Source organism: Sorex araneus, chromosome 5, assembly GCF_027595985.1.
Source record: "Sorex araneus isolate mSorAra2 chromosome 5, mSorAra2.pri, whole genome shotgun sequence".
Taxonomy (NCBI): Eukaryota; Metazoa; Chordata; class Mammalia; order Eulipotyphla; family Soricidae; genus Sorex; species Sorex araneus.
The window spans coordinates 95942509-95957540 of NC_073306.1; the positions used below are offsets into that span (position 1 = coordinate 95942509).

At 44.3% G+C, this 15032-nt stretch overlaps 1 protein-coding gene across 2 annotated transcripts in view; it reads right to left on the bottom strand.

Moving 5' to 3' along the window:
* The window catches only part of LRIG2 (leucine rich repeats and immunoglobulin like domains 2), a 54886-nt gene extending 40616 nt beyond the window's left edge, over positions 1-14270 (bottom strand). For both annotated transcript variants that reach the window (XM_055137730.1, XM_055137729.1), the window contains exon 1: positions 13846-14270. In XM_055137730.1, coding sequence (XP_054993705.1) covers positions 13846-14084 — 239 coding nt within the window. In that variant the 5' untranslated portion in view covers positions 14085-14270. The remainder of the gene's footprint in view (positions 1-13845) is intronic.
* Between the last annotated feature and the right edge of the window lie 762 nt (positions 14271-15032).

Genomic DNA, 15032 nt, shown 5'->3' on the forward strand with positions numbered 1-15032 from the left:
GAGTGTCCAATGAGTGGCTAATGGAACACTACACTCAGCTATGAGAAAAGATGAACTCTTGCTATCTGAATAAACAAGAGAGAAACTGAAAGGAATAATGAAAGTCAGGAGAAATACAAATACCTGTGTGGAATAAAAAGAAATTAAGGAAACCAAATAAAGGCAAACCAAAGCAAATAAATGTAAAAATTCTTTTTACTTTCTTTTGGTTTGGGGGCCACACCCAGCAGTGCTCAGGGCTAACTCCTGGCTCTGTGGCCAGAGAACCATATGGGGTGCAGAGATCAAATTCCAGTATGGGAAAAAGCCTTACCCACCTTACTATCTCTCTGGCCTCCAAATTCTGAGATTCTGACAGCAGAGCTAAGATCACCTTAATGGGCAAGGGGATCACAGGGTTCAAGAGATTAGGAAGGAACACTGATATTTAAGGATAGGGGATGGAATCATACCTTTGAAGAGATATGAAACTATACTCCCTAAAACCTATACAATATAAGCAAATGTTACCAGAATTTTTTAAAAAAGGAGGGTGAGGGGAAGAAGGAATACCAAGCGTCTATCTAGTGTTAAATGGACTGATCTAATCATCAGGTATTCATGCAATAAACATTTATTGAACCAAGTAATAGGCACTACATTAAATGCTATGGCTAATAATACTGTTGACCTGAGCAATCCTTTTTGGTTTTTTTGAAGACATTTATACTACATAATGATTTATAGGGAAATCATTTATAGGGAAAAGATTTTGTGAAGCATTTTTCTTTTTCGCTGAACTTAAGATGGCTGAACATACTGGATAAAATACCTTTGATATACAAAAAAAAACTTTTTATAGTGTGACTCAATGCTATTAACTATATATAATTTGCACTTTTAAGTAGTATACATTATACTACTTAATATATACTTAATTTATACTACATAGTACCCCAAAACTATAAACTTAACTTCAAAATCAACTCCATTCTTTCCCTTCACTAGAAATCTAAATTCACAGTAATCAGCTTTCCTTTATACTTAAGTTTCAGTCTGGAATTTAACCATACCACGTGTGCATATGGGAGTGGAGATGCATTCTTAGTCTCCATAAGCATGCTTTTCCAATTTCATTTTTAAAAGACTAAAGAAGACTTAGATTAAGAATCTGAATCAGGGGCCGGAGCGATAGCACAAAGGGTAGGGCATTTACCTTGCACATGGCCGACCCGGGTTCAATCCCCGGCATCCCATATGGTCCCCCAAGCACTGCCAGAGGTAATTCCTGAGTGCAAAGCCAGGAGTAACCCCTGAGCATTGCTGGGTATGACCCAAAAAGCAAAAAAAAAAAAAAAAAGAATTTGAATCATTCTTTAAAGTCTCTTATTATTTCCCCAAGGGCCAATCATTAATTAAACCTAGTTTGCATAAATTACTATTAGTTTGTATGGGGATTTATTTTTCAAGTAAAACTCCTTAAATGGCGAACTCTCTTAGAAAATGTTCCCCCCTTGGGGCTGGAGTGATAGCACAGCGGATAGGGAGTTTGCCTTGCACGCGGCCGACCCAGGTTCGATTCCCAGCATCCCATATGGTCCCCTGAGCACCGCCAGGGGAAATTCCTGAGTGCAGAGCCAGGAGTGACCCCTGTGCATTGCCGGGTGTGACCCAAAAGCAAAAAAAAAAAAAAAACAGAAAATGTTCCCCCCTTGTAATATCTCTAAAATATACTTAAATGAAAGCTTGATCAATATAACTAAAATCTGGTTTTATGACATTCAAAATTAATAATCTTTATTTTTGAACACTACTATATCTGAAAGTTTATGGCCATTATGATTGGAGATTAAGACTCAGGAAAGGCCCTATTTTAGTGTTGTAAACTCAGCTCCCACTCATGCTAATCTACAGGGATAGAGCTGTAATAAATGATGAATTATTAAAGTTCTTGATATCATGAGGAGCCAGAGGTGCCATTAATGTGGTCTTTAGTACCATCAGGGTGTAAATAATTTATAGGTTGTACACATAAATGACACCACAACAGTTTGAGGAAGAGAATCAAGTTCTGCAAGCTAAGAGCAAAGCACTGCAGTCATGGAGAGGCAAGGGGTTTCTCTGCCGAGTCCCATATGAATACTACTGAGTCGCTGTCATCTTTTTTGAAAATATGCACCCAGAGGCCAACTACGACTCTGACAATAGCAAAATAATAATAAATGTGGTATGACAATGCTTCATCTACTTTGCCAGCATAAATGAGAAGGAAACCCCAATGGAAACCATCTAGAATAACTTAGAAAGAAACGTAATTGATTACAGTATTGTGATGTATCATGCCAATGATTTTGAGCATTCCTGGAATAAAATAAACATAGGAATTCCAAAACAACTCTTAAAAGTCTTTTTTTTTTTTTTAGGTTTCTCATTTACCTTTAGTACCATCAGTACTTTAATACCTTTAGTACCAACAGCTTAAAAATCAAATGATTTTTTGATATAAAGAAACACAGAAAAGGAACAAATACTCAAAAGCATCAAACTAAAATTTTGTCCACATAATTAAGCTTCCCTGGTTGTGGAGTGGTTGGGGGGAGGTGGCTGGAAGGTGCCATGGAACACTGGTTGGTGGGGGAAGTGGGCGTTCTGGCAATGGGTGGTGATGTAATGATGTATACGTGAAAAGTGTGGTTAACAGGACTGTAAATCTCTTTAAAAAGTTCTAACATTTAAAAAAATCTCTTTAGGGGCTAGAGCGATAGCACAGCGGGTAGGGCGTTTGCCTTGCATGCGGTCAACCCAGGTTCGATTCCCAGCATCCCATATGGTCCCCTGAGCACCGCCAGGAGTAATTCCTGAGTGCATGAGCCAGGAGTAACCCCTGTGCATCGCCAGGTGTGACCCAAAAAGCAAAATAATAATAATAATAATAAAATAAATAAATAAATAAATCTCTTTAAAAACTTTAAAAAGTTACTCCTTTTGGGAGCCATTAGCCTTCCTATAAGAGTTCTATTTATAATTACTCATCCTAATTCATTGTTTCTAATCAACTGTTAGAGCTGGACAAGCCAGCAGTGTTAGAGCCCTGAGTGGCTCCCTTCTAGAAAGAAAAGATAGGGGCTGGAGCGATAGTACAGCGGGTAGGGCGTTTGCCTTACACTCGGCTGACCCAGGTTCGATTCCCAGAACCCCATATGGTCCCCTGAGCACCGCCAGGAGTAATTCCTGAGTGCATGAGCCAGGAGTAACCCCTGTGCATCGCCAGGTGTGACCCAAAAAGCAAAAAAATAATAATAATAATAAAATAAATAAATAAATAAATCTCTTTAAAAACTTTAAAAAGTTACTCCTTTTGGGAGCCATTAGCCTTCCTATAAGAGTTCTATTTTTAATTACTCATCCTAATTCATTGTTTCTAATCAACTGTTAGAGCTGGACAAGCCAGCAGTGTTAGAGCCCTGAGTGGCTCCCTTCTAGAAAGAAAAGATAGGGGCTGGAGCGATAGTACAGCGGGTAGGGCGTTTGCCTTACACTCGGCTGACCCAGGTTCGATTCCCAGAACCCCATATGGTCCCCTGAGCATCACCAGGAGTAATTCCTAAGTGGAAAGCCAGGAGTAACCCCTGTGCATCGCCGGGTGTGACCCAAAAAAGAAAAAAAAAAAAAAGGAAAAGATTTTGTGAAGCATTTTTCTTTTTCGCTGAACTTAAGATGGCTGAACATACTGGATAAAATACCTTTGATATACAAAAAAAAACTTTTTATAGTGTGACTCAATGCTATTAACTATATATAATTTGCACTTTTAAGTAGTATACATTATTTTATATAAGAGCAAGAGATATGAAGATATGCATATTTATTTCAAGAAGAGGCATGTTTAATTTTCCTTCCATGAGTTCTGAATAATTGAAAATATTGTTTCACTGGAGAAACTGATAGTAGGAAATATGAATTGTAGTTACATTCAATAATTTTTTTGCATGCCCAGTACTGGGTCCTGAGTAAATCATTTAACCTCATCTAATTCCAGTCTCCTTTACAGTTAAATGAGAATTCAAGAACCAACCCCATTAGACTGCTCATATTAAAAGAACATACATAAAATGATAAGAAATGCGTGGCTGTTGAGCAAACACTAATTTATAAAGCATCTGACATGAAATGCAATGGTCCAGCACAAACTCCTTTTCCTGTTTTTAATTTGCTTGCTTTTTTTTTTTTTTTTTTTTTTGGAGCAATCAGGGCGTGAGGCAACATCTGGCAGTACTCAGGACTTATTCCTGGCTCTGTGCTCAGGCATTACTCCTGACAGGGCTAGGGGGACCAAATGTGCGGCTGAGGATCAAATGGGTTAGCCATGTGCATGGCAAGCATCGTATGCTCTTGTCCAGTTTTTATTTGTTCTTTTTTTGGGGAGGAGTTGGGACATCTGGGTCCCTAGTGGTGTCTGAAGGACTATAATGTACAAGGGTTATAGTACCTTGTACGCTATAGTCCTTCAGACCTCAGACCTCCAATATGCAAAGTTGTGCTACAGCCCTTTGATTTTTACCCCAGCCTCTCCTCCATTGAATGTATATATATATACATATATATATTTTAAGAATATGTGTATATACAGTGAGTAGGGAGTTTGCCTTGCACACGGCCGAGCCAGTTCGAAACCTACCACCCCGTATGGTCCCCAGAGCACCACCAGGAGTAATTCTTGAGTGCATGAGCCAGGAGTAACCTCTATGCAATGCCAGGTGTAACCCAAAAGCAATAATAATAATAATAATAATAATAATTGTATATATATTTATTCCAAGAACACTCAAAATTATTAGATAATAAATCACAAAACTATAACTGATTATGTTCTTTTTCTAACTAAATTATTCTAGATGACTTCCATCGGGATTTCCATTCCATTTATGCTGGATAAATAGTTATGTATATTCAGGAATAATAAACTTTCCAAAATAAAAACCTTAATTATTCTAAACCCTCTCCTATGTTAAGGTAGTAAATACTGAATCTTCTAAATTCCAATTTTACGAAAAAGATGTTAAATAACAAAGATTTGGTCAATTATTGAAGTATACTATTATCACAAGATTTGGTATGTTAGAATAAGCCAGCAATACTTCTAAGAATCTCCATGTTTGGGGGCAAAGAGAACACAGGGTTAAGGCATGAGCCTTGCACACATCCTACTGTACAATCCCCAGCACTGACAGGAGCACGAACCATCCAGGAGAGTAGAGCTGAGAACAGCCCCTGAGCACCTCTGGGTGTGACCAAAAACAAAAAACCTGGAATCTACAAGGTTGTTTTTTTTTTTTGGGGGGGGGGGGAAGAGGAAGGCAACACCCTGCAATGATCAGGGGTTATTCCTGGCTCTGCATTCAGGAATTACTCCTGGAGGTACATGGTGAGATGCTGGGGACCCATATGGGATCCCTACCCACTGTGTTGTCTCTCTGGCCTCCTATACACATGTTTATTCACCTAATTATGAGAAGATATCTACCAAAAAGTTAAAGGTAATAATACAATTACAATTTTTTTTTTAAATCTAAATTAGGGCTGGAGCGATAGCACAGCGGTTGGGGGTTCACCTTTCACGCGGCCGACCCGAGTTCAATTCCTCCGCCCCTCTTGGAGAGCCCGGCAAGCTACGGAGAGTATCGAGCCCGCGCAGCAGAGCCTGGCAAGTTACCCTTGGCGTATTGGATATGCCAAAAACCGTAACAATAAGTCTCTCAATGAGAGACGTTACTGGTGCCCGCTCGAACAAATCGATGAGCAACGGGATGACAGTGATAGTGACTAAATCTAAATTATAAATTATAATTACAAAATTGGGCTGGAGCAATAGCACAGCGGTTGGGCGTTCGCCTTTCACGCGGCCGACCCGAGTTCAATTCCTCCACCCCTCTTGGAGAGTCCAGCAAGCTACCAAGTGTATCAAGCCCGTGCAGCAGAGCCTGGCAAGTTACCCGTGGCGTATTGGATATGCCAAAAACAGTAACAATAAGTCTCTCAATGAGAGACGTTACTGGTGCCCGTTCGAACAAATCGATGAGCAACGGGATGACAGTGACAGTGATAATTACAAAATTAAAAGAAATATAAATATTTCAGAATTAAACTGATTAACTTATTTCCCTAAAATGGAAATTCTGCAGTGAAAAGAACATAATTATACATAATAACAAAGTATGAGTATGTATGGTGTGTGTATGTGTGTGTGGGTGGGTGGGTGGATGTGTTTTACAGAAAAGAAAGGTCAGAGAGATAGTTGAGAGGGTTTTTAATTATAATACTAGACAAGAGGGAAAAAAATAAAACTAATGAAAAATGCAAATATCACTAGGCTAAGTTTGAGTACTGAGAATCTTCCCTTAGAATTCAGCCTGTGATCAGAGCTGATGTTTCAGCAAGCAGTAAGAAACCACGGCATATTAACCCCAAGCAGCTATTGCTGGTTTTGGGGAGTGAGTTTACTTTCAGATATTCTAAGAGGATAGAGGGGTTCTATTAAGCCTCATCAGCAACCCCACCCAGCATTTAGCTCATTAAGAACTTCATACCCCTTTTCCCCAACCTCCTATGCAAGACAGACTAGGCCTTAAAAAAAACCCTTAAAAAAAGAGGTTTATGCAGATAAGAGGTGTGGCAAGAGGAGGTAACCCTGCATAATTAATGGCTTTTTTTCCCTCCCCACTTAGAAAAAATAATACCAGTTCACTGGTTAGAACAAAGGCTGTTGGGCTGGGAGTGAAAGTACAGAAGGTAGGGTGTTTACTTTACATGCAGCCAACCAGCTCGATCCCTGACACCCCATACAATGGCCCCCAAGCCCACCAGGAATGATCCCTGAAAGCCAGGCGAAAGCCCTGAGCATCTCAGGTGTGCCCCAAGCCCCCCAAAGTATTTACAAAATACTCTGTAAACCCCAAAGTATTGTAAACCACTGTGCCTAAAATGAAATTTAAAATTAAGTAATACTGCTAAGGAGTTGTAAAGATTTTTAGAAGAGTATCAAAACCAATAGTCGAATCACTGACATTATTGGCAAGAAGGAAGACCTAATCAAAGCCAAGCATAGTTGGGTTTCTGATTACTAATGTAATCCATTATTTTTTAAATACCCACATAGTTTAACCTGGTACCAAGTCATTAATATCTCCCCAAATAAGCATACTTATGCGTAGGGTTGGCGGGCCATTTCCTGCCGCAACCTGCCAAGACTTTGCTTATGCAAGCAAGATGTGAGATAAGCAAGACAAGCCACAGTGACTGTGAATTAGGTATATTAAACACAAATGTGGACAAGAAATACAATCTTAAGCATTTGCTTACAAATTTATTCATACCACTTCATTAATGGTTTAACTTTGAAATTGCTAATCATTAGTTTTTTGGCTGTCATTCTGGCAATTATGTTTGTTAAAGAAAACCTAAATTGTAGTCAAGGTCTTGAAGCTGAGTTAGATTCTGGTACTGTTCACATCCAGCACCAGCAAATGTGGCCCTACTGGGGCCAGATTGTGGCCCCTATCTCTCTCTCTCTCTCTCTCTCTCTCTCTCTCTCACACACACACACACACACACACACACACACATTTGGAGTCAAAAAATAGTACAGGGGAGGCTGGAGTGATAGCACAGCGGGTAGGGCATCTGCCTTGCACGCGGTCGACCCGGGTTCGATTCCCAGCATCCCATATGGTCCCCCGAGCACCACCAGGAGTAATTCCTGAGTGCATGAGCCAGGAGTAACCCCTGTGCATCGCTGGGTGTGACCCAAAAACAAACAAACAAAAAAATAGTACAGGGGCTTTAAACTTAGCTTGCCTTGCATGAAGCCAACCAACATTGGATCCCTGGCACCACATATGTCTCCTAAGAACAGAGCTAGCAGTTCCAGACACTCTACTAGACTATCAACTAAGCCAGAGCCCCACGCCGGCTGATGACGGGAAATAACCATCCTCTTCGGTTTTTTTTCCCTTTGTCAGACAGCGTGGCGATTACTAAACAGGCGTGAACTCGGTGGCGCGGGGCAAGGGGGAAAAAGAAAAGTTATATAACAAACAGTAGGACTTAATATCTCTATATGCTTAGTAATGGAGAATTATCAAATGCCTCATTGGCAATAGGATTGTCTTTTTCTTTTTGGGGGGAAACCCCAGCAACGGTAGTGAGTTGTGTGTTGAAACATGGAATGTAATCGAGATAAGCGCAAATGAAGTGAAACTTATCACGTATAAGGGTGGGGACTAGGGAGGTGGGAGGGGGCGGCAGATAGACTGGGGGGGTTGGGGATGGAAGATGGGCACTGGTGAAGGGAGGGGTGTTTGAATATTGTATAACTGACATAATCCTGAGAACTTTGTAACCCTCCACTTGGTGACTCAATAAAAAAAAAAAGAACAGAGCTAGCAGTAATTACAATTTCTAACCATTACTAATCTTTTCTTTACGGAGAAAACTAAAAAATAGACAGGTGTAGTCTGTCACCAGTATTTGCAACAGACTGGTAAGATTTATAAATATCACATTTCACAATTTCTAGAGGCTTAAGTTTACTCAGAGTACAATTTTTCAGTTTGACAAAGGACATGATTACCAAGAGATCTCAATAACTTTAGTTTATTTTTTAGTTGGTGGGTTTCAGGCCAGGCCCTGCAGTGCTCAGGAGCTACTCCCAGCCTGGATCTCAGGGATCACTCCTGGGGGTGGAGAGTTGAGAACAAGGGACAAAAGCTGAGCCTTGTGCAAGCAAGGCATCAGCTTCAGGCTATTGAGTTCTCTCTCTGGCCCTCTTCAACTTTATTCTACATAAAAACAAAATGCAGAGGCCAGAGAGCATGGACAGGGGGCAAGGCACTTGCCATGCAACTGACTGATCAACCTCTTTGATCCCTGATCCCATCGATTGCCTTTTGGCTTTTGAGCACCACCAGGAGTGATCACTGAGTACAGTCAGTAGTAAGTCCTGGGTACTGCCCAAACTTAGGCTCAGTTATGAATGTCTCAGTAATTTATCTCAGAATTAACTAGATTTTCATTTTAGACAGACATAAAATCAAACAATTTCCTTAACTATTTTTACAACATATGAATGTTAGGCAAGTGTCATAAAAGCAAAAGTGTTTCAAAAGGTTAAACTGCATATATTCCATCCTCCCCTGCCCTTGCTGGGTGAGCATCACCACACCCAGCGGCACTCAGGGCTTACTCCTGTCTGTGTTCAAGGATCACTCCAGGCAGGGCTGCGGGTAGGAGGGTGCTGTATGCAGTGCCAGGGTGGAACCCAGCCTGGCTGTGTGCAAGACAAGCACCTTACCCTTTATATTATCTCTCCAGCCCTCCCACCCCCTTTTTACTACCATGTTTGACATACATCCAAGCAATTAATTTCTACTGCACACTTCATTCTCTGTTTGTATTCATAGCTTTTTAGTATTAAACATCTAGAAGAGATAATGCAAGCTGACTTTACTAGTAAACCTAGGAAGGAAAAGCACACACAGGACGAGTGGAATAGAAGTGGAATAAAAGCACTTGTCATACAAGTGTATGGTTACAAATTCAAATCCAGGACCAAAGAGATAGTACATGGGTTAAGGCATTTTGTCCTGTATGCTATCAACCCACAATCAAATCCCCAGCACTAAAGTCCCCTGGGCACTGCCAGGAATGGCTAATGAGCACAGAGTCAGGAACAAGTCTTCAACACAGCTGGGTGTGACCTCAAAACCAAAAAATGTCTATGTTATATTCAATGACGGCAACTGATAACATTCTTATTTTATCAACAATTTTCAAATTAGCTCTCTATTTACAAAAAAAAAATTATCCTGTATCACATGAGTTTTCAGACACTGCAGGGATTCCTCTTTTCCTGAGAGCTTCAGGAATACTTAAGTGCTCCTATACCTCTAAATCTCCATTAAGAGGTTTTTAATAAATTAAACTGGTAATACCACCTAGAAGCAGAAAAATGTCACACAACCATAACAAGCATATTTAAAGCACATACAACATACAGACAGATCAAACAGATGCTTTCACTCAAAAATTTTAGCCACGAATTAGTAAAACATAGCAGTGCAAGGCCACTGGTTTATGTAACATAACCCATCTAGTCTCCACTTTATCTTTTTATTTGCATTGGGCTTCTGGCAAAGGACACAAGATTACCTTTCTACCAGTTCTATAAAGGAGAACTTCAAGACTTTTTTATCCCATAGGTTCCTGGACAAGGCAACTTGCAGTGACTGCCTGCGTCCTCCAAAGCTCTGCGGCTGGTCAAAGCTTCTGTCTATCTCAAATTCCCATTTTTCCTTTCAGTCTCTTAAGCTTTTTTCAAAGTCCCCAAAGGAGGAGGTCCAATTGGCTCAAAATTCAAGCAACTTTAAAAGACTTGAGGTTTATTCAATCAGCTTAATCAATGCCTGAATAAATAGCAGTGCTTCTACATTATAATTTTTTTTAATTTTTAAATCAAAATTTATAAATAAATAAATAAATAAAAGACTTGAAGTTTAAGAGACCTGTTGGGTGGAGAAAGGGAGACTGGGAGAAACACCGAAGAACCTTTGAGAGAAACAGTAGGAGAAACAGCAACGGCAAAACAGAGGTCCACAGAATCCAGTCTGGGGCTCACAAGTTTCCCAGAGGTCAGAAAAGTGGCACATGATTTTCAACAAAACTGATGCAACAAGGAGAAGTGAACACAACTGGTAAAGAATAAGGTCAACACCGTTCAAGAAGGGAGTTGAAGTCAGGAGAGAATTTCCTAGGAGAGAAGTGAGAAAATCCTTTTGCAGCTCTCTTGTGACATGGACCAGTTTTTGGTTTTTTTTTCCTATCAAACTGGCCCAAGTCACAAGAGATCCAAAAAAGGATTTTCAATGCAAGGAGTAGGCAGTTCTCTATCTCTTTTTTAATGGAAGAGGAAGAAGCAACTTTAAATCTAAAGATACACCAAAATTTAAAAGGCAGGATAAAAAAGACTTCTAGCCAAGTAGCAATGTAGCACTGTAACCCGTTGTTCATTGATTTTGCTCAAGCGGGCACCAGTAACATCTGCATTGAGACTTGTTGTTACTGTTTTTGGCATATCGAATACGCCACGGGGAGCCTGCCAGGCTCTGCCATACGGTCTAGCCAAGTATTTTCAAAGACCATATTTCTTTGTTGCTTGGGTGCTTTACTTTGTTTTTAATTTGAAGGGCCACCCCCCCGGTGGTGCTCAGGGGTCTAGCGGGGTCTGAGGGACAATATGGGGTGACAGGGACTAAACAAAGCAGACACCTTTCCGCTACATATCTCTCAAACCGCAGAAACTTCTTAAAAAAAAAGAAAGAAATCTGGGGCTAATGCCTCCTCTGATCCAATGTAAATCATATTCTGGAGTAGGCACAGATTCTTAAGAATTAAAACATGGAGAGTGAAGTACAAATGGTGAGGTGGCGGGTGGTGGGGGGGGGAGGGGGAAGGGTGAGGACGAAACCCCCGAGACAATAGGTGAGGGACGCAAGCCCTGGTGGCAGGTGGTATTGGAACAATATATGCATGAATCACTACCACTGGCAGTATTATAAAATTGTAAATCACAGTGGCAAAGGTAAAATAAGATATATATATATATATATATATATATATACAGTGGCCACAACAACAGCAAAGGGGATAAGGTGCTCGTCCTACATGTGGTCAACCCCCGTTTGGATCCCCAGCACTGCAAATGGTCCTCCAAGCACCGCCAGGAGTGATCGTTCTGGACTCTGAGCATCACCAAGTAGGACCTAAGCACCACCCCCCCCACCACCCCAGGGTGAGGGGGGAATACAAGAGTTCAAACATGCGGGGGGGGGGGGGGGTATGGTGATACCAGCAGGTCAACCTGTACCTGCAGGGCGAGTACATCAGCAGCCTGATGGTATCTTCAGGCTTCCTGATACCCCTAAATCACCACTGTGCCTTTGGCCAGACCCCAACAATTGGGACCAAGTTTACCAAGTAATTAAATAGCCAAAAGTTAGGTATGTGGGAGCCACACCCACAAACCACCTCCAGCTACACAAGAAAAATATCAAAAGCTACAGTTAACCTCTGACCTGCGCACAGCTGAACAGACTGGAGTAAACTGAAGGGGGGTGGTTGGCCTGGTGCCCACCGAAGCAGAGTCCCTGGCAGCCGCTTGCTTCTACAACCCAAAATCACCACCACACCTCCGACCTGACTTCACCAACTCAGAACCAACCTCACCAAGATATAATCTGCTGAAAATTTGGGTATGCAGGTCTTGTGTCTCAGGGTTAGGATGGATTACCTCCCCCCACCTCCCTGTACTTCTGGAAGCCTCTGCAGTCACATCCACAACCCAAAATGGCTACCCAGTTGAAAAGCTACTCCAGCTTTACTGTCCAACAAAAATACTGAATGCCCTGAACCATGACCTCTTAGCACTTGTACTGCAAATCATAATGCACAAAAGGAAAAGGAGAGAGAGCAAGAAGGAAAGTGCCTCCCATAGAGGGATGGGGAGGTGGGGGGGGGGGGATGGTGGTAGAGAAACAGGGGAAACTGGTGGTGGGAGATGTACAATGGTGAAGGAATGAGTGCTGAATCATTGTATGACCGAAACCCAATTATGAACAGCTTCGTAATGGTCTATCTCACAGATATTCAATTAAATTTTTTTAAATTTTTTAAAAGTAATGAGTTCATGCCCAATTCAATCAGCTTAATCAATGGCTGAATAAACAGCAGTACTCCTACATTGAACCTTCTGAATAACCAACACAGAGTGCAAGGTGCTAAATTTAATTCTGACCACACATCGATAGGAACATTTTATCTGCATCAACAGAACCAGAATCAGGTACAAGTGTCAGTATCAGAACACAACAGGGGAGCCAATAGTACAGTGGGTAGGGTGTTTGCCTTGCATGCAGCCAACCCAGGTCTGATCCCAGACATCCCATATGGTCCCCCGAGCACCACCAGGAGTAATTCCTGAGTGCAGAGCCAGGAGTAACCCCTAAGCACAGCTGGGTGTGACCCAAAAAGCAAAACTAAAGAAAAAAAAGAAGAAAAAACACACACACAAAGTGTATTATATTGTAAAACAATGCTACTACCAGTTACTGTAATTTTCCTAATGAAAATAGGAGGTGGCTTTCTTCCCCCTCCATGGCCGCTTATTTGCAAAGGCAGGGACTTTGGCCTCGGAGACAGAGGCAGGACTTCGGCGCTCTCATTCCCACCACATCCAAACAGCCCCTCATACGTTCATTACACCTCAAGCAATTAAGACTCCTTTTGTGACACCCGTTTAGTGAGATGCCTGTCAATTAATAAACGTGACTTATTACTAGATGTCTGCCAATCAATGTTCAGTTAGTGGCGGAGAAGTAACTGTGCGTTAGTGGTTAAGAAGCCCCGTAATTGCAGCCTTTAAAGCCTACGGTTGGTGCTCATGCCAACGGGCTGAGTCAGACTAACGAGCTCTACGGGTGCCACTGGCACGGCCTGTCGGGCTGAGCACTGGCGCTGGAGTCTCCGACGGCTGCATCCAACCACCACTGTCCTTGCTCCTCGCACTTCAGAGGGCTGATCGCCGCAAGAAAGCGCACTGAATCCATCCGAGCACCACCTGACTGGAAAGGACACTCCTCCCTCCTCACGACGACCCTTCCTGCGGGCGGGGGCGCGGTGCCCGAGCTCCGCAGTGCGGGGCCCAGCGTGCAGCCGGCCGGGTCCCGAAGCCGGACCCGGGCGGGGGCGCGCTGCGGAGCGTGGGCCCGGGGACAGTCCGGGCCGGCCAGGGCACTCCAGCCGGCGGCTACTCACAGGCTGGCGGTGTCGGGGGGCAGCGGCGTCCACAGCGGCCCGGAGCCCGGCGCGGCCGCCTTGCCGTGGCTACAGTCCAGCAGGGGGGCGCGGCAGGCGCAGCGCGCGGGGCACGGACCGGCCCCGGCGGCCGGCGGCAGCAGCAGCGCGGCCAGCGCGGCCAGCAGCAGCCGGGGCGGCGGGCCGAGGCTACGCGCGGGCCGCGGCGGCTCGCGGACGCCTCGGGGCGCCGGCGCCATCTTCCCCCGGCGCGGCACGGCCGCGGCCTAGGACAGGCGCCAGCCAGAGACGCGAGCGCGAGTAGACGCCGAGCGGCCCCGCGCCCCCGCAGACCCGGGTTGTCGCCCAGGCCCTCGGGCACCGTCGCGGGCTGACACGGTGCGGCGGCGGCCCCGCGACGGCCGATCGCACACGGATCCTGCCCCTCCGACGCGGCTCCCTCCCCGCGCGCCCCGCCCCGCCACGCAGCGTGCCCACGTACGCCAGCCAGCCAATCGTGCGGCAGCACCGCACGTCGGGGGCGGGACTCCGAGGAGGCGGGGCCGCAGGCTGGGCGCTGCTTAAGGGGGTTCTCGGAGACGGGCTGCTCCTTCCTGCGGGCCTCTGGGCCGGCGCGGCCTCCCCGCCGCTGAGGGGCGCAGCGGCTCCTTAAGAGGAAACGAGACCAACACTCTCGGAGTCCGGAGTCCCGGCCTAAGGGAGGATCTTTTATCTACTCGGGCCTTAGGCTGGAGCAATAGCACAGTGGGTAGGGCGTTTGCCTTGCAAGCGGGCGATCCGGGTTCGATTCTGAGCATCCCATATGGTCCCCTGAGCACCGCCAGGGGTGATTCCTGAGTGCAGAGCCAGGAGTAACCCCTGTGCATTGCCAGGTGTGACCCAATAAACAAAAAAAAAAAGAGCCGGGCTGCCTTTCAAGTCTCGGATACTTGAGAGGTTTGCGGGAGTTTCCAGCTGCTGGTGGGTCACTGCTGTCTGGCGGGGTCTCCTCGGCCCCCCCTGCCCTTCGCCGCTGGTACTGTTTTGCAGGTGGCTGTTTCCCAATGCCATCCGGACGCTCGTCGCTCTCAGTGTATCGACCTGCATGTTCCGGACGGCCACGGGTTATTCGTCTTCTGGACCCCCAGCTTCTAGTCTCGCTGGAAGTTCAGTGCTAATGGCGTGTCTCTGAAGCGAATCTTCTGACT